Source organism: Sarcophilus harrisii, chromosome 3 (genome assembly GCF_902635505.1).
Source record: "Sarcophilus harrisii chromosome 3, mSarHar1.11, whole genome shotgun sequence".
In the NCBI taxonomy this organism is placed as follows: domain Eukaryota; kingdom Metazoa; phylum Chordata; class Mammalia; order Dasyuromorphia; family Dasyuridae; genus Sarcophilus; species Sarcophilus harrisii.
The window spans coordinates 360,605,422-360,629,781 of NC_045428.1; the positions used below are offsets into that span (position 1 = coordinate 360,605,422).

The 24,360-nt window shown below is 34.5% G+C and overlaps 1 protein-coding gene across 2 annotated transcripts in view; it reads left to right on the plus strand.

Moving 5' to 3' along the window:
- Positions 1–861: 861 nt before the first annotated feature.
- Positions 862–24,360, plus strand: part of ARHGEF12 (Rho guanine nucleotide exchange factor 12) — a 164,226-nt gene continuing 140,727 nt past the window's right edge. For both annotated transcript variants that reach the window (XM_031960156.1, XM_031960157.1), the window contains exon 1: positions 862–1,040. In XM_031960156.1, the coding sequence (XP_031816016.1) occupies positions 1,009–1,040 (32 nt within the window). In that variant the 5' untranslated portion in view covers positions 862–1,008. The remainder of the gene's footprint in view (positions 1,041–24,360) is intronic.

Below are 24,360 nucleotides of genomic sequence, written 5' to 3' on the forward strand. Positions count from 1 at the left end.
GCTTAGAGCTGGAAAGGACAGAACCGGAACCGGAACCCGTGCGCGGGGCTGGAAGCGTCGCGACTGCCCCCCTCCCCCTCTGTCCGCGCGCCGCCTTACCTTGGGCGTCCAACGCATTCCCCGCTCCCCTCCCCCTCCGTCCCAAGCGCGCTCCCGAGGAGACCCCGCGGGACCCGGCGAAGCGGCCCCGAAGGGAGTCCCTTCGGCCCCCGCCGCCGCTCCTTGCAGTGCGGGTCGGGATAGGCCCCTTTTCGGGGAGGAGTCGCGGCGGAGTGCGGAAGAAGCCCGAGCCCGTTCCCAGGGGATGGGGACCCGCGGCCCGCGGCGCTGAGAGACCTCAGCTTCCACCGCCTCCTCCTCCTCCTCCCCTTTCGGACTGACTCAGCGAGCGCCCGCGCCCCTGCCCCTGCCTCCGCCGCCACCGCCGGGACAGCCCTCCCCCCGGGCGGACGGGACGGGACGGAACCCCGCCCCGGGGGACATGGAGGAGCCGAACCCTGCGGTGCCGAGCGAAGCCAGCGCGGGACGGCCCCACGAGAAGACGCTGCCACAGCAGCCGCGGTGGCGGCAGCGGCGACTCGTCCGCAGCCCCAGATAGAGCCGAGAGGCCCCAGGCCGGCCGCGGCCCCCGCGCCCCGAGGGGAGGAGGAGCGGGAGGAGCGGGAGGAGCGCAGCACCCGGCTGCTGCCCGAACACGGCGGGCCTATCGCCCCCACCCCTTGGCCGCCCCCGCGGAGACGCGAGGCTTCTCGCTTTTGCCCGTGCCGAGGATTCCCGGCGGGCCCGGAGCTCGTCGCCCCCCCCCCCCAACCCCCGAGACTTTTTCGCCGGAGAAACCCCTCCCGTGCTCTCCGTTCCCCCCCGGTGGATGCCCTATGACTGGCCGGAGTTTGGAGTTGGACTTGTGCGTCTTTCTCGGAGCAGCGCTTGCTGGGGGTGGGGTGGGGACTGGGATGTTGTTGTAAAATGCAAGTTGGATAGGAAAAAGACCTCTCGCCAAGGGCCCCAATGAGTGGCACACAGCCTACTATCACGGACAGGTTAGTATGAAGCTCCTTTTATGGGTCAGTCCTTGGTGGGGGTCGGCTTCCACGAGTTTCATCCCTACTCAGGTTGACAGGCCCAGGGGAGAGTGGGGTTTGGATCTTTATAAATATTTCTGAGCTGCAGTCGCCGAGTTCCCCGCCGGAATCGTTTGGGGAGTGTGACATAGGATGCGCACCTTCAGTTTTCAAAGTGAAGCTAAACTCTTCTCCTGAGTCTCTGGGAGACACGTAGGTAAAATTAGAATTGGGGTTCTTTTGGCACAAATACTCCGAGGGAGGTCACTTTGGGTGAAGGTCAGTGCCCAACAAGAGCTGAATATCAAGGCTATAGCAATCACCCAGTTGTGTGGGCAGTTTTATATTTTGATTATTCCTGAAGTAGAGAGCTATGTTGTTGGCAGTGTGATCTTGATCTCTTTAAACGGGGACTTGGAACTAGTGAACTTTTTTGTTCATTTGTGTCACAGTCGTGTCCGACTTTTCTTGACCCCATTTGAGTTTTTTTTTTTTTTTTTTTTTTTTTTTTTTTTGCAAAGATGCTGGAATGGTTTGCTATTTCCTTCTCCAGCTCATTTTTTTTTTTTTTAAAGGGTTGAGAAACCGAGGCAGACAGGAGTAAGTGACTTGCCCCGGGTCACAGTAGGAAGTGTCTGAGATAAAATTTCAATCCAGGTGGATGTGTCTTTCTGACTTCAGACATGAATCTTTTTTAAGATGTTGATCTTTCTAGTTTTTAGTTGTTATATAGTAACTCGACATAACACTGGAACTTTGTATCTTGTGTATGTTTGTGTAAAGCGTGTGAGTGGAGATTTTTTTTTTAAGCTTTCTGATGGATTTCTATATATGTCATTTCTATTTGTCATATATAACATTCCATTGACGTTATATTATCATTATTTCTGGTTGATATATTTCCCAGAAAAATGTCGTTTAAAATAATATAAAAAGTAGTAAAGAAATTATGTAGTGTTGGACATGCTAGTTAAAATATACATTTGTCATTATTAGCACTAAAATTAGATGGATCCTTTCTGACTTAATAAGGCAGCAAATACTCCTTTTAAATTAGGTACTCTGAAACTTTGAGAATTACACTTTTAAATGTGATGTGGGAAAAATTAAGCATATTCAACTTTATGGCATTTTTACATATATAGTTTTTTTAAAGACTTTGGATCCCTTTTACATTGTTATACAGTAATGCATATGCCGGCTTTGTTTTTCTTTCTGTACTCTGGATCAGAATTCCAATTTGGAGGTTTTCTTTCTGCCAGAAAATCTTAACATCACTTAAGAAAGGGAAGAAGAAACTAAAATTGAAGTTTAATAAAAGAAGCTTCAGATTTAGAAAAGCCTATTTGTCTTTAAACTTCTTTGCTGTTAGGTGGAACAATAGGACTCTGACAAAAAGTGTTTGAATTACTTTTATAAGAGTTACACCCAATCGCTGGACTCATTTGTTGATTAAAAAAGGACTGAATTCTATTATCATACCAAAACAGCTCCTCCAGAGACAGAAGTTGCACTTCCTCTTCCTGTTGATACTTTCCACAATGTCACATGCACCCTCACCTAAAGCATCCCACTGGTATCTTAAAACTCTACATATGTTCTTTTAAATGAGATTATATTATTTATGAAATGTTTGTTTCTATTAACTTTTAGCAGCACCATGCTTCTCTTGTGCTGTCTGAATTTGCTTCTGTTCTCCCCCCTTTTTAGGGTGTTTTGCTTCTCAGAATCACTTTGAGGGTTGAGTAGGTAATTGTTTTCCTGGCTCATTCATTTCTTATCTTTTCTCTTGAGCTATTAGACAGAAAAACCCCATTAGAAACAAATGTATTAGTAGTTATTTATTTATTTATTTTTTAACCTTCTTGCTGGTACTGTTTAATTTTTTAGAAATGGAGCTTACGGTCATCAACTTATGCCACACAAGTTAACCAAAGAGTGATCTTTTTTTTAAATGTTATTATTGGGATTGTATGTGCCCATCTATTTTCAGTTTTAGACATATTTTCTTTGTCATTTAGGTAAGTACATGATTCTTGTAGGCATTAGACTAAGTTGCAAGTCAAGAGAAGTGCAACTTCAAAGTTTCTGTATTTTAGTTATTGATACTAAAGTTAGTTTTGGTATTTGATATTTGATTTTGAATTTCTCCAGATAGTTCATAGTGCTCACTGATTTAAAGTAATATGACAAAATCTTTAAAGATTTATTTTTTTAAGTTTCAGAGGACATTATGTAGGCAATTTAACGAGGCAGCATAGATATTTGTTTTTTAGTTATTTTTGTTACAAGTTCTTTCTCCCAAAAACTGTACTTTTGCTAACTATTTTGTTTTGATTACAGGTATTATAGTTTCCCTTATTATTAATGGCCATCATAATGTGAATAATTGTCCTATTCTAACTGTGTAAAACTTTGACTTAATCTGACTTGTAGTACTGATTTCAGTATGTTGAGGATAAAATCTGGAAGTACTGGTTTAGTTTTGCTTCTGTGCCAAGGATCCTTAAAGTAGTGAGTAGGGAATGCTTCCCAGCTTCCTCTAGGCACCACCCACTGTGACCTCCTTCCTACTATTCAACTCCAAACAAGTGCTGATGTTATAGTTGATGTCTGACAGCTAAGTTTTCAGTGATTGGCAAACTTACAGTGCTAATGGACCTCGTTATGGTCTTTTCACATTTGAGGTATGTGGTATGTTTTGTAGTGTGTGCAGGATCACTCAGACCAGCTGTGTATCAGTCCATGTTCCTTGTGGTGCTTCTGACTGCACAGTCTGTCTGTCCCTAGCTAAAATCAGACTGGCTGGCTTTGGGCGTTGCTGTTTTGCAGTTTGTGGCAAGCGACACATGGTTGAACAAGATAAGGGTTTTATTCTTCTTAGGGACGTGCTGAGACTAGGATCGACTTTAGCTTTGCTCATGCTCTGATTGGCCACTTTGGATGCCTAGAACCCTGTTGTATCCTGTTATTACTTTGTGGTTACATTAACACATACATTCATTCTCTCTTCTTTTCTTTTCTCTCTCTTTAAAAACAAATAAGAACCCCAGACTCAAATTAAACTGAAACCTAAAAATGAGAATTTTCTTGCAATCCAGACCATTTCTGATAATTGGTTATAGTTATTTTCTATGTAGTTAGAATATTTGAGAAGAAATAGGAAAAAAAATAAAAACAACTAAAAGTAATGCATTTACTAATGAGAATTTTCTTGAATTGCAATTTTTAATGTGAGTCCTAGCAAATATTAGTTATCCATTTTCCATGATTTTCATTGGGAAAGTGGTAGAATCTACACATTGCTTTTGAGAGACTTTTGATGACTGCTTTTCTGATCACTCAGATCTTAAATATTCTAATTGTTTTAGTCTTTTTAGATAACTTTCTGTCATCCCTGAGAACGTAGAGATCTGTGATTAAAAGGGGATGTATTTTGATTGCTAGACAATAGAAAGATCTTTCATTAGAATAAGGGAAATATATAATCATTAACAAACTTTTTAGAAACCATCTACAACATCTAATTGTACAGGAATTTTTTTGATGATTTGAAATATTAATGTTTAGGTTTTTGTTTAGGTAGTTGATTTAGGAATAACTCAAATTAAGAGAAAATTATTTTCTGCAAAATATTACGAATTTCGTTTTTATGTGTGATGTTATTTGATATTCTGCATGCCTGTGCTTTTTGATGCTTTCTTTCAAGAAAGCATTCAAATTATTAAGGAGTAAATTCTTTTCAGTTTACAAATCTTTGATCTCTCTCATTGCTAATCTAAAATTTTCAATAGTTTTCTTGCCATACTCATCTCTTCTCACCAATTATCAGAATGTATGTTGATTCAATATGAAGGATCTGGTTGAGGTCTGCATACAATTTCATCAACCCCCTCATTTTCTGTTAACAGATGGTGGTGTTTAAAACTGCTATTATTTTCATAGTAGTCATTTGGCAGATTTTTTATCATGAGGACTGCAATATGAAATAACCAAATGTGAACACTGAGCTGATATTTCTTGTTATTTTTGGGTACAAGATAAAACCATTTCTGGTCAACTCTTTTATTTGTCTCTCTGAGGAGATCTATCTTTTTATTTAACAGTGTTTTCCTCCTTGCTGGTTTTGTTTATAATGAGAATGTAGAGATTGATAAAATGAGACCATATTTGGAATACCAATAACCAGTGTAGAAATGTTAAAAAAAAACTATGTGATTCTTAGCATCCTTTGCCTCCTTTTCTGTTTCTGCAGAATTGGAAAGGGACCATGCCGAACTGAAAGTGGTACATTTGGGATGATGTGGACAATCATAGAGCAATATAGTTATTTAGTGGAGGAAAAGTGAGGCATTAGATCCCATAGATCAGTATGTTCATTTCTATTTTTAATCATAAGGCATTTTTTCTTTCAAGAAAACTAATGCTGTATACTGAATTTTTAAGAAAAGATCCAAATGTGTTTCACCTATATGCTGTATTTTAATTTTTGTCCTTTTTTTTTTGATAAGGCAAATGTTAATTGTTAAATGTTTTTTCCCAATGCCACTGAGTGAGTCCATTGAGAAGCCAAGAGTAGAGTTCTAGGTTTTTAGTTTTAATTGCATTGTGTTCAGCAAAAGTTTGTTTCATGCTTAACTGCTTCTCTATTACTCTTTAAGTTTTTAAAAAAAGTTACAAAGTAAAGGTTCATTGGTGTTGAGTTAACTGACCTCATATTTTATAAGCTGTGCTTCCTGAAACACTTTAAAGTGCTAAATTTGAGGATGTAATTTATAGATCATAGATAAGCAAACTTTATGGAAATTGTGCTTCAGTGATTATAGGAGAGGCTGCTTTATACCTGTAGAACAGGCAAAGGCCTTTTCTGTTTTGATAATTTTTTCTAGTTATCTCATTAGCATGAATAAATTATCATTATATTCTATGATCTGATCTTACTGCTAATCCTACATTAGGGTTCCTGGGAAGACCAAGATCTTTGAACTTTATCACTTTTAGGATGGATCAATCAACAGACTTTGAATAAGCTCCTGTTAATGTGTCAAGCAGTGTGCTAAGTTCTCAAAATATAAAGATAAAAATGATTTGGTCCTTGCCCTCAAGAAGTTTATTAGGAAAAACAACTGTGTGTGTGTGTGTGTGTGTGTGTGTGTGTGTGTGTGTGAGAGAGAGAGAGAGAGACAGACAGACAGACAGACACACACACACACAGACAGATAGGGAGACTTCCATGATGAAGTAAAGTCATTACTCTAGTCCCAATATAGCTAGTGTGGTAGAAGCAAGACTTGAACCTGAGTCATCTTTTCTATCCACTTTGCCTTTTTAGATATATACAGAATGTATGCAAAATAAACAAAAGGAAATTTGGGTTGCAGAGGAGATCTGAAAGAATTTATCACTGGAAGTGTACTTAGGGATCATGTGTTTCATTCCCCTGTTCATATAAATGAGGAAACTAAAGTCAAGAGAGATAAAGCAACTTGAAAAAGGTCACATAGTTTCCAAGAATAGAGTCAGGATTCAGAGCAAGATCCTTAGATTCCAAATTCAGTATTATTCTCACTACATCACACTTGCTTTCTCTGGGACTCAATTCCCTCAAATGGCAGGTTTAGACTAGACATATCATATTTTCATACTAAAAACTTTAGATTATTTTCTATTTCATTCATTCAGTAAAACATTAAGTGCCTATGATGTGCTTAGGCATCAAGGATACAAAAAAAGCCAAAAATAGTCCCAACCCTTAAGGAATTTCTAATTTAATGGGAAAGGCAACATGTAAATGAAGCAAGCAATATTCAAGGTAAATAGGAAATAATTTAAAGAGGGAAAGTACTGAAATAAGAGAAATTTAGGGAAGGCTTCTAGTAGAATATGAGATTTTTAGTTGGGACTTACTGGAAGCTTGGGGGGTTAGTAGTTGCAGTGGAAGAAGGTGTGTATTCCAGCCAGAGAGAATACTTAGAGCCAAGAGATGGGGAGACTTGTTGGTGAAACAATGATTTTTTTTCTTTTTTTTTGCTGAGATAGTTGGGGTTAAAGGACTTGCCCAGAGTCACACAACTGGGAAGTGTTAAATGTCTGAGGCCAGATTTGAACTTAGGTTCTCCTGACTTCAAGACTGGTGCTCTATCCACTGAGCCACTTAGCAACCCCTGAAACAATGATTGTATATAGGTATATGCTGTTAGATGGTGGTTATAGATGAGTCAGTGGTTATAGTGCTGGGCCTGGAGTTAGGAAGAACTGATTTCAAATATGGCTTCACACTCTTACTAATAGTCTGATCTTGGGCAAGTCACTTAGCCTCTATTTTAAGTCATTAGAGAAGGAAACTACTCCACTATTGTTTGCCAAGAAAACCCCAGTATGATTCATGGAAACAGCAACAACAATCCATGTTAAATGGATTTATAAAAATTAAATGTTGGGGGCAGCTAGATGGCAAAGTGGGTAGAGCACCAATTCTGAAGTCAGGAGGACTCGAGTTCAAATGTGACCTCAAGATGCTTAAAACTTAACTAGCTGTGTGATCTTGGGCAAGTCACTTAATCCCAATTGTCTCAGGAAAAAATAAAATAAATATTAGATGTTAGGTTCAGTACTTTAAATGTGGCTTAACCTAATGATAGCTGAATTTACTTAGTCCCATTGGGTCTAACCTAATTTGTCTTTGCATAGGGGCACAATGAATTATAATGAGTTTATAATGATTTTATTTCATGACAGAATTATGTGGAGTAGGCCTGTCTTCTAATTCTCCTACTTGATTGTCAAGTCAAGAAACATTTATTAGTGACTATTATCTGTTAGGCTTCTTGAGGATAGGAATTGTATCTTATTTATCTTTGTGTCTTTCAGTGTCTAGCATAGCAGAATGTGGATACTTTGATATTTTTTCGATTGAAATGTTCTTAACATATTTTGTTCTGTTTAAAATTTGAAATCCTTAGTTCAGCAAAAATGTTTAGAATTAATTTAATAATAAGTTTTTTTAAATTTCTAGCATCAAATGAAGTAACTACATTTGGCATATTTAGTTAAAATCAGGCCATATTTATTTCTTGAATTGTGTAAAATGAAAATATGGCCTATAATCAATATTATTTTTCAATATTTACCTTTTTATGTATTTATTTTAAGATATATTTAATTTTAGGATGGTGGCCAATATTCTTAGAGTGATATTTATATGGGTGCATATACATTGCCTATGCATATACATTGCCTACACACATACATACATACACACTCACATATGTATCTATATATCTTTATTTTTTTATCCTTCTTTATTCTCTGTAGTAAGTTAACAAATCTATTCTAGGTCAGAAATGGATAATTCCCAACCGGATGCTTTTTAGTGCCTTCTTGGGTCTAATTTTAAGTATCTCAAGGGGATGAAACTTCCGTCACTTCCTGAGGAGACTGAACTACAATCTGATCTTTGAGTCAGGAAGTTTTTCCTGATACTTAGCCCAGACTTTACTTTTAAGTTCTTTCTGGTAACTTTTATTAAACTTTCTGCACTAGGCTAAATAGTTCTCTTCCCTTTTTGTGTTTATACTTATCTAAAGGATATCTGTCAGTAATTATCATCCATTTAACTTGTCATATCCTTTATCAAACTTTCTGTGTTTCAATCCCTCCAGCTTCTTAGTGTGTTAATAATTTTATCTAAACTACCTCCCAGTCTTTGAATACAATATTCTGTTTTATTTTGCTGAATTCCAGAGCAGTGATTCCCAATATTGATTTTGCAACAGTTCTGTTAATAATAATAGCTAGCTAGCATTTATATAATGCTTTAAAGTTTGCTTTACATAGATTAACTCATTTGATCCTTAAAACAGCCTTGTGAGGAGGCTGATATTATCATCCCCAATGACAGGAACCTGAGGCTGAGAGTGCTTAAATGATTTGCCAAGGGTTTTTTTTATAGCAAGTAAATGTCTGAGGCCGGACTTGAACTTAGTCTTCTTGACTTTACTACGTCACCTTGTTACTTAGGTATACCAGTTGAGGTTTTTTGTAAAAATCTGAACATTAATTTTAATCCCCTTTAAGAATTACTAATCATGTCACTTTTTAATTCTGCAAGTATTATCTTCATCTCGCCTACTTTATTAAACAGATGAAGAAAATGAGTTTCATAATGGTTGTATCTTAGTAAGTGTAGAGATTGGGGACAGGTTTGGAATGAAGACATATCAACTCCAAGTTCCTATCTACTCTTTAAGGCCCAGCTCAAATACTATTTATCACTGCAACACCTGACATTAGTTTTTAACATTTGAGTATGACAACTACAATATAACACCATAACAGGATATGTGGTTGTGTCTTATTCTACTGCTATACTTTAAGATTCATGAAGACAAGAGACTAGCTAAACTTTGTATCCCATAAGTTGGTTTTCAGAATGTTTGGGCTTCATTTGACAAATAACTCAAAGTCAATAATTAAAAATGAAGATAAAGTATCCTTAATCAGGTATCATAAAAATGTGAAGTATTTTTTTTTAATTAAAATTAAAATGGAAGGAATAGGAGCTACTTACTAAACGGTTACTTATTATATGTCCTTATCATAAGGGACATAAGATCTTTACTAGCATATAAGCAAAGACTAACTGTTGCAAAGATGTTATTACAATGATAAAAAGATTACTTAAATCAAAGCAACATATTGCAGTTGTGTATTTTATCAGTCTCTTTAGAACTACTTAGACTTTAGATTTCAAATCTAGAAATTTTGTTTTTCTACATCTATGTTGAATATTTGATTTTTGAAATAGGTTTGTTAGAGTTTTTAACTTTAGGAGAATCTATGAAGCCAAATAGCTTTAAAACCATACTTAGTTTATCTGATCCTATAGTAGTAATGCTTTAGGGTATAGAAAGTAATCATCTAACTTGTTTTCATCTTTTCCTAAGCTGTTCAAATATCTGTCACTGACTTTTGATAAAAGAGAGAAAATATACCAAGTTTACCTCATTGTATCAGCATGTACCAGTTCAGCTGACCAAGTTCAGATTCATACCAAAACAGGATCTTTTACCAATTTGAATGCTAAGTCCTGGTTTCTGAGATCATAGTCACATGACAGCCTGGGTGATTTCCCAGTGTTAAGAGACTGGAGAATCTACTGGCCAGTCAAAAATTAGTTTTCCTGTCTTGAGACTGTGAGTAACATGTCTATAAGGGAATTGGAAGGATTTAAAAGAAACTAGCATTATTAATGTTAGAGACCTAGTGAGTTTCCCAGTTTCAGTTTATTTTTCTTTTGAAGTTTTAAGACTTACTGTAGTCATTTAAGAAAGCAGTTTTAAGACAAAAATACTGATAATTCCTCTGAATCTTGGTGTTTAGGGAGTCATTGTGGTGATCACATTTATAACTTGTTTTTAGAGTAGGGCTTTTTTAGACCTTCCCTAGATTGATTAGTTTTAGAATTATATTTTGGCACAATTAAATATTTTTATTAGAATGGAAAGAATTCAACCCAACGAGCCTTTACTAAGCAACTACTGTATACAAGGCACCAGTCTAGTAATGGGAATACAAAGACAAGACATAAACTAGATATTGCCTTCAGGTAGCTAACATTCTTCTGCAGGATACCACATATATAGAGATAAGCGAATATAAGGTAATTTGAGAAAGGGGGGAACACTGTAATAACCAAGGGAGAAATAGGAAAGACTCTCTTAGGAAATAAAGTGGTTCCTGAGTTAAACCTTGGGAAGTTAAAAAAATATGAGGTCAAGGTAATGTAGAGTCACATCCTAGGCTTTGGAGGCAACCTGTGCAAAGAAAGGCATGAAATTGAGATATGAAATGCTGAGTTTAGGGAATACTCAGTAGACTAGTTGGACTAAATAAAATGCAGAGCTTTTCTGTGGGAGGGAGGAATAATGTGAATTAAGGATGAAAAAAAGCTGAATTTAAAATGCCAAGCTGAAAAGTTTGTAGTTTCTTTTAGAATTTGTATAAGAATTCAGTGAATATTTTTTTCTCTCCATTTTTAGTAGTATTTTATTTTTTCAAATACTTGCAAAGATAGTTTTCATCAGGGAAGATTCTTAAGTAGAGCAATTAATTCAGTCTGTGCTTCAGGAATATTACTTTGGATACTCTGCACACAGTAGTTCTGCAGAATTGATTGGAAAAGGGAAACAATGCAGAAAAATGTAGTTCAATTATGAGGCTATTGATAGATTTTATTTTTGGGTTTTTTTTTTTATTATTATAGCTTTTTATTTACAAGATATATGCATGGGTAATTTTTCAGAATTGACAATTGCAAGACCTTTTCTTCCAACTTTTCCCCTCCTTCCCCCCACCTCTTCCCCCAGATAGCAGGTTGACCAATACATGTTAAATATGTTGAAGTATAAGTTAAATACAACATATGTTTACATGTCCAAGCAGTTATTTTGCTGTACAAAAAAAAAAAAAAAAATAGGACTTTGAAATAGTGTACAATTAGCCTGTGAAGGAGATCAAAAGTGCAGGTGGACAAAAATAGAGGGATTGGGAATTCTATGTAATGGTTCATAGTCATTTCCCAGAGTTCTTTTGCTGTGTGTGGCTGGTTCAGTTCATTACTGTTCTACTTATTGGTAGATTTTAGATAAAAGATCATGAGTATCTCAATGGGAGAGGTGAAAAATGAAGGAATGTTCAAGAGATGGTTCAGAGACAGATTTATCATTGTCAATTGATTGGAATAAAAGGTGGGATAGAGTGAAGAGGGTGACTGAGATTGTGAACCAGATTGAAAATATAATGCTTTAAGAGGGTTAATAAAAACATGAAAGTGCTATATATATATATATATATATATATATATATATATTTTTTTTTTTTTTTTGTAGTATCTGGAAGGGGTATAGAGAGTTCAGATCCTGAAATGCACCTAGAAAATCCTGTGAAAGTGCTCTTACAGATTTTACCATAGGCTTTAAATTGATGATCAGACTGTGTTAGAGACATACTTTGATACATTGTGGTTTGTTTTGTATAGTCTCTGTGGTTTACTTGGAGGAAGTGGTTCTTGTGGGTGAAGGTCTGATCTTTTCAGTGATTGTTGGTGGCATATGCACTATCAACTTATTTCCTGTTTTATTAGCGCTTTGGTCAAGACCTACTCAGGGGAAGTGTTGCTGAAAGAACATTTAGATATTCTCTAGTGAAAGGATAAGATAGTCATTTGTATAATAACCTACCTTTTAAGTTAATGTTCATAAGATGCTTTAAGATGGTCATTTCTGCTCTTCTGGCCAGAAATCCCCCGTCATCTACCCAATCCTTCTTTTCATTTCTGTACTTACTTCATGAGATTTAATTCTAGATGGGCTCATTTTATGAAATAGGGGCTTTGTCTGTAGTAGAGTAGGCACTGGTTGAGACTTGTTCACTGGGTTTAACTGCTTTAAAGCAAGGTTCTGTGCTTGTTTAACTGGAATTCTACTAAAGTCATATTGAGAAAGTTTTCTTTTATGTTTACTAACATTTTTATTTTCAGAGCAAGTATTTTGCTGATTGCAGATTCTACCTGATTTTAGGAATCTGAAAAATGAAGCTAATTTTTTGTAAGTTTTTCTTTTCTTATGTGTCTCCATTACTATTGTCCATTTATGACTTTTTTTCACTTTTAGAGTGAAGGTAGAAGAGAGCTTAAATTGATCCTATAATTGCCAGATTTTGGGATGCACTTTGTCAATGAAGGAGAGAATAACTATTGATTATCACTTTCTAATAGCTTGAGGTCATATTTCTTTTGATTGAAAGGTGTCTGATAGGAGAAGGAAGTTAATGTAGTGCATTCTGGGATTTGATAGACAAAAACATGTTTTGATTTCATTTTGTATTTTTCTTCCTTTTAACATACAAATATGCTTTTGGGGAAGGATTGAAGCAGAAGTAGGTAATTAACTGTGAAAAAATATAACATTGCTATAGATTTGATTTTTTTTCCAGCGGTTTCCAATTCTCAATGAGCCTTTAATGGAATGAAGGCAATATAAGGTTCTACTCACTTCACTCAGAATCAGTTCATGTAAGTCTCTCCAAGCCTTTCTGAAATTATCCTCCCGATTCATACACCATATGTGTGTGGTGTATTTCCATTCCCCATTTTTATTCCCCAATTGATGAGCATCCACTCAGAAAGGGCTGCTACAAACATTTTTGCACATTTTTTTCTGATCTCTTTGGGATACAGATCCAATAAAGGCACTTCTGGATCAAAACCCTTTGGTTATACTTTTTCTCCTTAATGGTTGCAGGGAAGCCTTATGCCAATGAAATTTATTTTTACCTTCAAGAAAAAAAGTTACAATGACTTCTTAAAATCTCACATTCACCTATGCTATTAGTTCGTAGGGAAATGATTCTAGAAGAACAGATTTTTAAGATGTCACTATGATAAAGATCTTTTAAAATTTTGATTAAGAAATAATCTAATTTGGGGCAGCTAGTTGGTGTAGTGGATAGGGCACCAGCCCTAAAGTCAGAAAGACCAAAATTCAAATCTGGCCTCAGACACTTCCTGGCTGTGTGACCTTGGGCAAGTCACTCAACCCCAATTGTCTCAGCAAAAAAAAGAAAAAAATTAATCTAATTTTCAGCACCTAAGATAGTTAACATTCAAATTCCAATTCATTCTGAGACTTAATAGTTGTTTGTAGATTATATATTTATTACTATATTTATTCCCACCAATGTCCTTTCATAGTAACAATTTTAGTACTACAAGTCCTCCCATAATTTTGCTGAATCCCCACTGTCTCTGTCCTCTGGTATAGAGGAGAGAACTTCAAACTTTTAATACTCAAACCAAATAGAAAACAAGATGTGTACTGTCAATATCAAGTTACCTCCCAGCCAATAGAGTTATAGAGGGAGACTTATGCAGCCTTGATATTCATCTCAAGCCCTAGCTTCAGGGTTTCTTTCTTTTTTCCACTTGCTGCCCCTTTTCATCTTAGAAATTTTTATATGACCCCAGATATGATAGGTATATAAAATTGGTTTACAAATCAAACATTTATTGATAATAAATCAATTTCATGACCTTCACATTCATTTATCGAGCTGGTACAATTTAAGAAGCTTTTGTTTAATGGTTAGAGTATTGTACTTAGTGTTAAGAAGTTCAAATTCCCCAATAATGAAGCTTAGTAGCTGTGTGATCTTAGCAAGTTCCCCCTAAACTACTGTTTCCTTATGTGTAAAATAAAAGGTTGTTTAAGGTGGCTATCTCCAATATAGAGGTATATCTATGTAGAGTAGCTCTTCCTCCTTCCTTTCTGTATCTGGGGAGTATTATTGTTATAGAGTGAGTCTCTGAAAGACCTGAATGACCCAATTTAAGATTTTATAATCTGAATTTTGGCTGCTTAGATGACTCTTCCATTCTTCCCTGTAACTAATTAACCATCTTTGATGGATAATCTTGGAGGAGGTGATTAGAGCTAGATCTCGTTTTTTTAGAGCTAGACTTTTATACAACTACCATTTCCCCAAAACAATTAGGCTTATCAAACACTTAATTACTTCCATGAAAGATCAAAAAAATTAAACATTGTCTTTTTCCTTTATTGATAATATGACAGATAACAATGGCATAGACAGAGGACATACAGCCAATTAAAATATAAATTAGAATTATAATATACTTTAAATTTTATTTTAAATCTTATGAATGTAATGATTTGTGCTAGATGATATAGAACAGTACCAGATTGTCAGTAAATTTGTAATTAACTATCTCTTTTATTAGATTTAGAGATATTTACATTAAATCTACTTTTACCGACATCTAAGTGACTTCAATTTTTTACTTTATTTAGTTCAATTATGTTATTAATCCTACTTCAGAATCTGAACAGAAAATGCAGTAGAAAATGTTTCTAATATAATTTGCTTCTAAATAAATTAATTATTCTACCCTTTTAAAAAATGAATTATTATGACGTTGATATATAGTTTCCTGAACCACTTGCCCCAATTTTCTTTATAGAAAATTTCAATTCTTAAATTACTACTTATTAACTTTGTTCCTGTTTCATTAGAAGAAAAAAAAAATCTTAATCCTTTTGAGATATTCAGATTATGACTACCTTCGTCAGGATAATAGTTTACTGTATTGGTGCAGTGGAAAATTTGTGTCATTTAGATACTGCTTCTATGTTGTATTAGGAGGTTAGTGATTTATGGTAAGTGTACAAGTTTAGAAGATTTACATGGCTGGGATTTTCTACACAAAGTATGTATTAGAAGCTTTACACCATGCAATCTCAATGGGGCTTAGACTAAAATCATACCTCCAGAAATGAAAATTGTTTAAAAAAAAAAAAAAGCTGTACAGATGAAGCTAATTATGATTATTGGACTGAATGTAGCATTCTAGTTATATTTTAAAAAAAAGATTATTTTCCTTGCCGAAGTTAAACATTTGAAGTAATTTTTAAAGTGTGGGACAGTATCTCTTAGGAAAACGCAAACACATTTTGTAAAGGTAGTGGATTATTATTGGGCCATAAGAAGTAACAAATGAACAATTTCAGAGTAAATGGGGAAAATCTCTGAAATGAGGCAAAACAAAATGAGCAAAACTAGAAGAAAAATTATACAATGACATATTTTATTTTATTTTTAAAACTTCTTATTTTCAAAACATATGCACGGATAATTTTTCAATTACATCCTTGTGTTTCAGATTTTCCCCTCTTTCCTCCCCCCCTTTCCCTAGATGGCAAGCAATCCAATATATGTTATACATATTAAAATATATGTTAAATCTAATATGTATAAATGAACAACAGCAAAAAGAGTGAGAATGTTATGTTGTGATCCATATTCAGTTCCCACAGTCCTCCCTCTGGGTGTAGATAGCTCTCTTCGTCAGAAGTTCATTGGAATTGGCATCAGTCATCTCATTGTTGGAAAGAGTCACGCTCATGAGAATTGATCGCAATGACAACATTTAAAGAAAACAAAAGACATAGAACTCTAATGCAGTGATAAGCTACAAAGCCAAAGGATCAAAAATGAAATTTGCTAACTCCTATTTTTGATTTAATGGACTTAAAATTCATAATGAAGCATACAGTTTTGGATATGACCAACATAGGAATTTTTTTTTGTTTGACTCTGCATATTTGTTATAAGTGTTTTCTCTTTTGCCTTTTCTTTATTTTTAAAATTGTTCAATTGGGGAGGATAGTGGGAAGGAGAAGTAATGAATGCTTACTTAAAAAAAAAAAAAAGAATAAACTTAAACATGAAAGTACATTTCTTTTAAAACGAAGAATAATGTAGAGTAATTGAATGATCATTAAATGTCCTGTGGGTTGTTTCTGGTTTAGAAAATAGCCAGCTTTTCCCTGAATATACTTTTGCATATATGATAAATAATTTAGCTATTCCATCTCTCTGCCCCATGCTTCTTGTTCCCTACTCCCACCTTCCACCCCCAAATGGTAGAGTCAAAACAAAGAGTGCAGTATTTTCCATGGAAGGAAGTCAAAGTATAGAGGCCAATTTGGAAGTTGTCCTTTCTTTAAACTAATACCCCATTCTTACGAATCTCCCTCTATCCTTATTGATCATGGAAGAAAGAGAACATTAAGGACCATTCAGAGTTTCCTACACCATGCCAAAATGGCAAGTCTTCAGAGCCCTGGGCTACTATATTGCTGGAAGCAAACATCAAATGATTCAAGTGGTCCCTAGAACCAGGAATTATATCTCTTGAGTATGTTTCAAGAGAGAAGACTCCTGCTACACTTTGATAATTATGCATTACAGTTGCCAAAAATGTATAAAATCTGTAAAATCACTTATTTGTGAGATAATAGAACTTGGTAATTATGATTAATATTAATGTACTCTGCCTTGAGGGCAGGGTGAAATTTCTTTTGCCTTTGTAACTAGGATCATATATAGTACATTGTAGATATTTAATGAAAATTTATTTGGGGGGGAAAAAAAGAGGGTTTATCTTAAGTTATGGACAAACCTTTACAATTTTAAGGTAATTTAGCTGTTAAAAATATTCCCTCTATTCTTTGCTCCTTGACTTCTTTTCATTGGGGTGTTGTGTGAGTTGAAAGGGGGTTAAAACATTTTAGATGGAAACATTTCAAATCTTATTATTGTTAGCTATAATCTTGTCAAACACTGCCCCACATATGTTCTCTTTGCAAATTTAGTTAATGAAGATGATATTTGTTTTCCTTGATTTCCATGTGCTTAATTTAATTTGTTGCTCAAATGATTAACTTTTAATCCATGGCTGAACTAAAGAAAATTTCAGATTCTTTATAGTTTTCAATTTGTGATCTTATGATTCATGCAAAAGAACTAATACTGGTAATAAATGTGTTTGCATACCCAATGAAATAGTAAAAATTGTGAACATAGAGGAAACGATTATTGAATGATTTTTATTAAAAATGTCCCTCCTGGCCCTCCAATTTAATTAGATATGCCCCTAAGATATACAGGATTCTCAAGAACTGATAGGGCAAAGAAACATTATATAAACAATGAAAATTTTCATTTTATCAAAGAAGATGATGATAATGAAGCAATATATTAAAACTTATGGAATTCAGTTTAAATAATACTGAAGAGAAAAATTTGTATTTCTGAAAGCTTTTATCATCAAAAGAAAAAAAAAATTCAGTGAATTGGGCATGCGGTTAAAAAGTATAAACAATGTATCAGAGACCCCAAACTAAATAACATAGTAGATTCCAAAGATGAAAAGATTAATTAATCGAAAGTAAAAAGATCATTGAAATTGATAAATAAAATGAAGACTTTTAAAAAACATTAATATATAAAATTGTGTAAGTTGATTTTTTTTAAAAGGAAAGGAAAACCACATTGTTCATATCAGAAATGAAAAAGAATAACTTTGAAATTGACGAAGAAATAAAGAATGCTATTAGGAACTATTAGGATTGCTAAAAAAAAAAAAAAAAAAAAAAACCCTGAAAACTTATAGGAAATATATACATACTTAAAAAATTGTAAAATGCATAATTTAACAAAAGAAATAAACTTTAAATGAGCTAGTATCACAAAAAGAATTTGAGTCATCTATGAATAAACTCTCAAAGCAAAGCAAAACAAGATGGATTCACAAATTAATTCTATCAAACAATCATAGAACAGTTAATTCCATTACTGTATAAACTCTAATGATATTAAAAGAAGATATTTTTCCAATCTCTATGATTCAAATTATGTACATGTTTTAGAGAGAGCAGTGAAACACAGCTAAATAGAAATATCTTTAATGAACATTGGGTTTTTTAAACTTTAAATATTAACAATTAAGTCATAAAAACATGTTATAAAGAGTATATACTATGATAAAGTTGAATTTATACCAGGAATGCAGGATTGTCTTAATAAAGTATAAATATATTAAATCACGATAATGTAAATAAAACTATATGATTATATCATTAGGTGTTAAAAAACACTTTTGACAAAATTCAACACTGATTTCTACTAAAACTGTTGAAATAATAGGAATAAATGGACCTTTCTTTAAATTATAAATTGCATTTGTCTAAAACTAGGAGTAAATGTTATTATGTAATAGAGAAAAGTTAGAAGTCTTTCCATTAAGATTGGAGGTAAAATAAGGCTGTTCTTTATCATCACTACTATTTGCCATACTACTAGAAATACTAACTATGGCAAGAAGGCAAGAAAGATAAATTAAGAGAATAAGCGTGACACTCTGCCCCCCCCCCACCCCAATCATTCCTTTTTGTAGGTAATTTTGATGGCATATTTAGAGATTCTGAATCTATTAAAAGGTAACATTAATATAATTTTAAAAGATGAATCAATAAAAATCAGCATTCATACACATGTATATGTATGTGTATGTGGAAATATAAGTATAAATATATTCAACAGAACCTAGCAAGAAGAGTGAAGAAAAGTAATTCCATTCAGAATAACTACAGAAGCTACAAAATACTTGGAAGTATATTTTAAAATATTCGATATACAGGAACTGTATAAATCTAACTATAAAATATGCCACTGAAATAAAGATAAGTTCATGAATAAATCAAGCCAGTATTATAAAAATGACAGTACTATCTCGGTTAATTATTCAATGCAGTAACAAACTCCCAAAAGAATATTTTATAGAATTGGAAAAAATAATAATGAAATTCATGTGGAGGAGTAAAAAGGTCAGAAATTTCAGTAGTAATATGAAAAAAAAGTACAAAGGAAGAGGCTTTATCAACACTATTTTCAAACTACCACAAAGCAGCAATCATTAAAACAGTTTGGTAATGTTTTAAAAATGAATTAGGACAGGGGCAGCTAGGTGGCTCAGTATAGAGCACCAGCTCTGAAGTCAGGAGGACCTGAGTTCAAATCTAGCTTCAGACACTTAATACTTCCTACCTGTATGACCCAGAGTAAGTCACTCAATTCTAATTGCCTCAGCAAAAAAAAAAGAAAAAAAGAAAAAAAAGAATGGAACTAAGCACAGCATATACTGAAGACAAATAGAGTACAATAGCTTTATGGAAAGGAAGAGTTTTGTGACTGAACAAGTGATAGAGTCATATAAGACAAAATAAGCAATTTTGATTACATATAATTAAGTTTTTGCAGAAGCATCTTAGTTGATAAAAATTAGTAGGGGAACAAGTAAATGAGAAAATCTTTGCAATAAATATATCTGATGAATGTCTAATTTTCCTGATATACGAGGAACCAATGCAAATTTATAGGACAGAGAGCCATTTCTCAGTAGATAAATGGTGAAAGAAAATGAATAGACAATTTTTTCCCCTAAGGCAATTGGGGTTAAGTGACTTGCCCAGTGTCACACAGCTAGGAAGTGTTACATGTCTGATACAGATTTGAACTCGGGTCCTCCTGACTTCAGAGCTGATGCTCTATGTCCACTGCGCCACCTTGCTGCCCCTGAATAGACAATTTTAAAAGGGAGAAGTCTAAGCTATCAATAATCACATTAAAAAATGCTCTGTCACATAAATTCAAATTAAAGCAACTTTTATATTCTATATCATGCCTATCAGCTTGGCAAAAATATCATTCAAAAGAGGGAAATGATAGCTGTTAAAGGGGCTTTGGGAAAACAGCTATACAAATATATACTGCTGTTAGAGTTGTGTTGGTACAACAATTTGAAACCATACTTAGAAAATTACTAAATTGTGAGTACTTCTTGGCTCAGTGATACCCCCACTTACCCTGTATCTCCAAAAAATCAAAAGAAAGAGGAAAAGGGTTTATATTTATAAAACTATTGTTAATAGGTTTTTGTTTTGCTTTATTTTGTTTTTTGGAAGCCCAAAATAGTGAACTAAGGTTATTTGTGGGGAATAAATTTAAAGTGCAGAAAGAGATACATTTTCCGACATGGCTAATGTGGGAATTTGTTGTAACTGAAAGGTTTTCAGTTTTTTGTTTCATATATTCAATTGTAGGGATAAGGGGAAAGGATAAAAAGAAGAATAAGTTAATTTAAAAATATGTGTCTGTGTGTGTGTATCTTTCTCTATATATATAAAACTTGCAAGACAAAAATTAACTACAAGTATTAAAAAATTGATGATGACCATAAACCCCATATTCCCCAATTTTAACATGTCATTTCAGTTCTGGTAACATTTCTATAGTGTTTTAAAGTCTTCAAGGCATTTTCATGCCAATTTGAACTAGGGAATGTGCAAACATTATCCTCATTTTACAGGTCATGAAACTTTTAAGCATAAAATTATTTGCTTTGCTCATGGCCATACTTCTAGTGAGTGTACAAGTTTAGAAGTTAAATTCAGGTTTTCTTATAGTGGCTCAGATGTTCCCAAGTATCATTGAAGAAATTGACAATATTCTACTTATAAAGGCTTCAAATTAAAATTCAAATAGAATATAGTAATCAGTATTGGTTTCATACTACAACATGTTCTATTCCTCACAATATAAAGAATGAGGACATGTGTGTCAATTATTTTTTCTGAGGCAATTGGGATTAAGTCACTTGTCCAGGATCACATAAATAGGAAGTATTAAGTGTCTGAGGTCAAATTTGAACTCAGATCCTCCTGACTTCAGAACTGGTGCTCTATCCACTGTGCTATCTAGCTGCCTCCATGTTTGTTAAATTGTATACTTTTATAGTGGTTCTGGTCAAGTGTACTTAGCTTATTTATTTTTTGTTGTTTTGCTTTTTTGCTGTTAGGTAAATTATTGTGAATTGAATGTGGCATAAAAACCAAACTGTATTAATAAAATACATAAAATATTCTCTATTGTAGTAGTAATTAAGATAGTAATTTGTTGGTGTTTTTGTTCTTTAAAATATAATACGGTTCTTTCTGGGGGAGAAGGCTTCTTGGGGAGGTTTTCTGGAGGCAGCCTTAGTTTCCGTTCCAAGTAATAGTCACTCAAATACAGCCAGGTGCTAAAAGTTCAGATCTTTTATTGTCTCAAATATAGCCTAGTTAGTTTTTCTTAGAGGCCTATCTTTCTGCTTGTTAACTAAGAGCTCTTGCAGCTTTGTCCTTGGCTTCTGCCTCTGCTTTCTTCAACCTCCAGCCAACACCAAGGTGGAAGATGCAATGAATCTCTCTTGCCTCTGAGAGAGGGCTTCTGGCTCTCAATCTCCCAGAGTGCTGAATCTCCGACCCCTGGGAATGTTCCCAGGTAAAAAAACTTTTCAGTGACTCACTGAAGCTGTATTTATGCTGCTTCTCCGAGAGTGGGATTGTTGGATATCTCTCAGCGTGCTCTCTGGCCCTAAGAGCTTCAAGGGAGGTGTGAATTCACATAACTCATACTAAACCCTGAAATCTCCCAAACGTGTGAACTCCAATGAGTACTTAAATACTTCTTGCTTATAAGAGCTCTCTGAAGGTGTGACACAAGCGTTATTGTCTATCAGTTGTACTTCGTATCTTGTTTCAAGTTCTGGCCCATAACATCTCCTCGTAGGATCAGATTAATCGTATTGAACCATTGCTAAATTAGATAATTATTGTCTCTATCAACTCTAATGACTTAACAATTTGTAAAGATTCCAACAGTAATTAAATTTGAGCTTTTCTCTTGCTACTTTTAAAGGGAATATTTAAGTTAGTTTAGTAATATTCCTTTTGGACCAGTAAATACTAATAATAGTGCTTAATTATTTTTTTCTGTAAATGATCTTTTTTTCTAGTAAATATCTCTTGTAATAATTTTTTTTTTTTGTCCTGAAGCAATTGAGCTTAAGTGACTTGCCCAAGGTCACACAGCTAGGAAGTGCTAAACATCTGAGGCCAGATTTGAACTCCGGTCTTCCTGATTTCAGAGCTGGTGCTCTATCCACTGTACCAACTAGCTGTCTCTGTAATAGTATTTTGATTTTCACATTGAAATAAAGGATAAAAACTAAAATGTAGTCTTTTAGCTGACACGTCATGATGTAATAGGGTGCTAGACTTGAAGTCAGTAGAGATTTGAGGTTGAATTCTACCTCAGAAATTTAACTGCTTGTATAATCATGTTAGCATCTCTTTGCTTCTTTCTTCCTCGGTCTTCTGATCTCCAAAATGAGCGTAATAATGACTCACCTCACAGGTCAGTTGTAAGGATAAAGTAGTGTAATATCTGTAAAGTGTTTTCGAAATCTTAAGAAGCTATGTAAACATCAGCTTTTATCTTTATTATTGGCTCTGTACAGTAGCCATTTTTGCTTTTACTTTGCTAAAGAAAAAAATTTGTAAACTTTTAAGAAATAATCTAGACCATTGAAGCAAAACTTATCTTATCCATTTTTGCTACCTTTTTTGAATGTAATCTTTTTGGACTAAAAAAAAGCTTAAAGTTCTACTTAAAGGAACAACCAAGATACAAAATCCATAGAAAGAAATCAGCTATATCCTGATTTATGTAATAAAAATTAACATTTTATACTTATGTAAAGCTTATAAGCTAGTAGTTTGTTGCAGTAAGTACTCTGAATTTGGAGGAAGAAGACCTAAGTTTGAATCCTGGCTTTGATACTTATTACTTATTAATAATAAGGTATGCTAAAAAAACAAACAAACAAAAAAAAACCTTAATCATTAAAACATACATACAAACAAATGAAAAAAAATATGCCACCTCATCTTTCTGTTAGGAAACATGGGCATTATGATTCATTTTCAGTTCTCTGAAATGTTTGATCTCTTAAGTGATAAGTGTTTTTATAATGCATTTACAGTTGTAATAAATTGTTCTGATTCTGCTCACTTCATTCTACTTGATAACAGAAGTTTTCAATTATATCTATACAGTGATTTGTGCAACTAGGTGGCTTATTGGATAGAGCACCATGCCTGGAGTTATAGGAAGACTCATTTTCCTGAATTCAGGTCTTTCTTAGGCACTTATTTAGCTGTATGACCCTGGACAAGTTACTTAATCTTGTTTGCCTCAGGTTTTTCATCTGTAAAATGATCTGGAGAAGGGAATGATAAACCACTCGAGTATCTTTGTCAAAAAAATCCCAAATGGGGTCACAGTGAGTTGGATAAAACTGGTATAGCTGAACAACAAAATGCCAGTGATTCTCAGATTTCATATCCAGTCCTAACCTTTTTCCTGATCTTCAATCTCATATTTGTTGCCTTTTGGAAGTTTTTAGTTGGATGTCCTAACACACAGCCAAAACTGAATTCTTTATCTTTCTTCCTGAATCCTCACTTTTTTTTAAACTTTCTTATTACTTTCAAGTTTACTACCATAATTGTCCTAATCATAAATCCTAGATGCAATCTTTGATTTCTCACTTTTATTACTTTCCATATTCAATCTATTCTCAAATCTTGTTGATTCATGATCCTCTCTAGTGTACATCCCTTTCTCTGTCTGATACTGCTACTACCCTCGTGTGGAACCTCATTACCTTATTTCTGGATTATTGTAGTAGCTTACTGGTGGGTAGAAAGGCCCAGTTGTCAAATTGATCTTCTTAAAGCTCAAGTGTGACTACATTATCCCCCAGTTCAATCAACTTCAGTGACTTCTAACTTCAGAGAGCAAATAACGAAATCCTTTGGCTTTTAAAATATTTCATAATCTGGCCCTATCTTGTCTTTCTAGCCTTACTGTATACATACCCAGTAATCCACTAACACTGATTTTCTTACTTATCTTTGCACACAAAGCTATCTCCTGATTTCTTCCCTTTTCAGTGAGCATTTCTCTTGCTTAAATTTTTCTTTTTCTTCATTTTTCC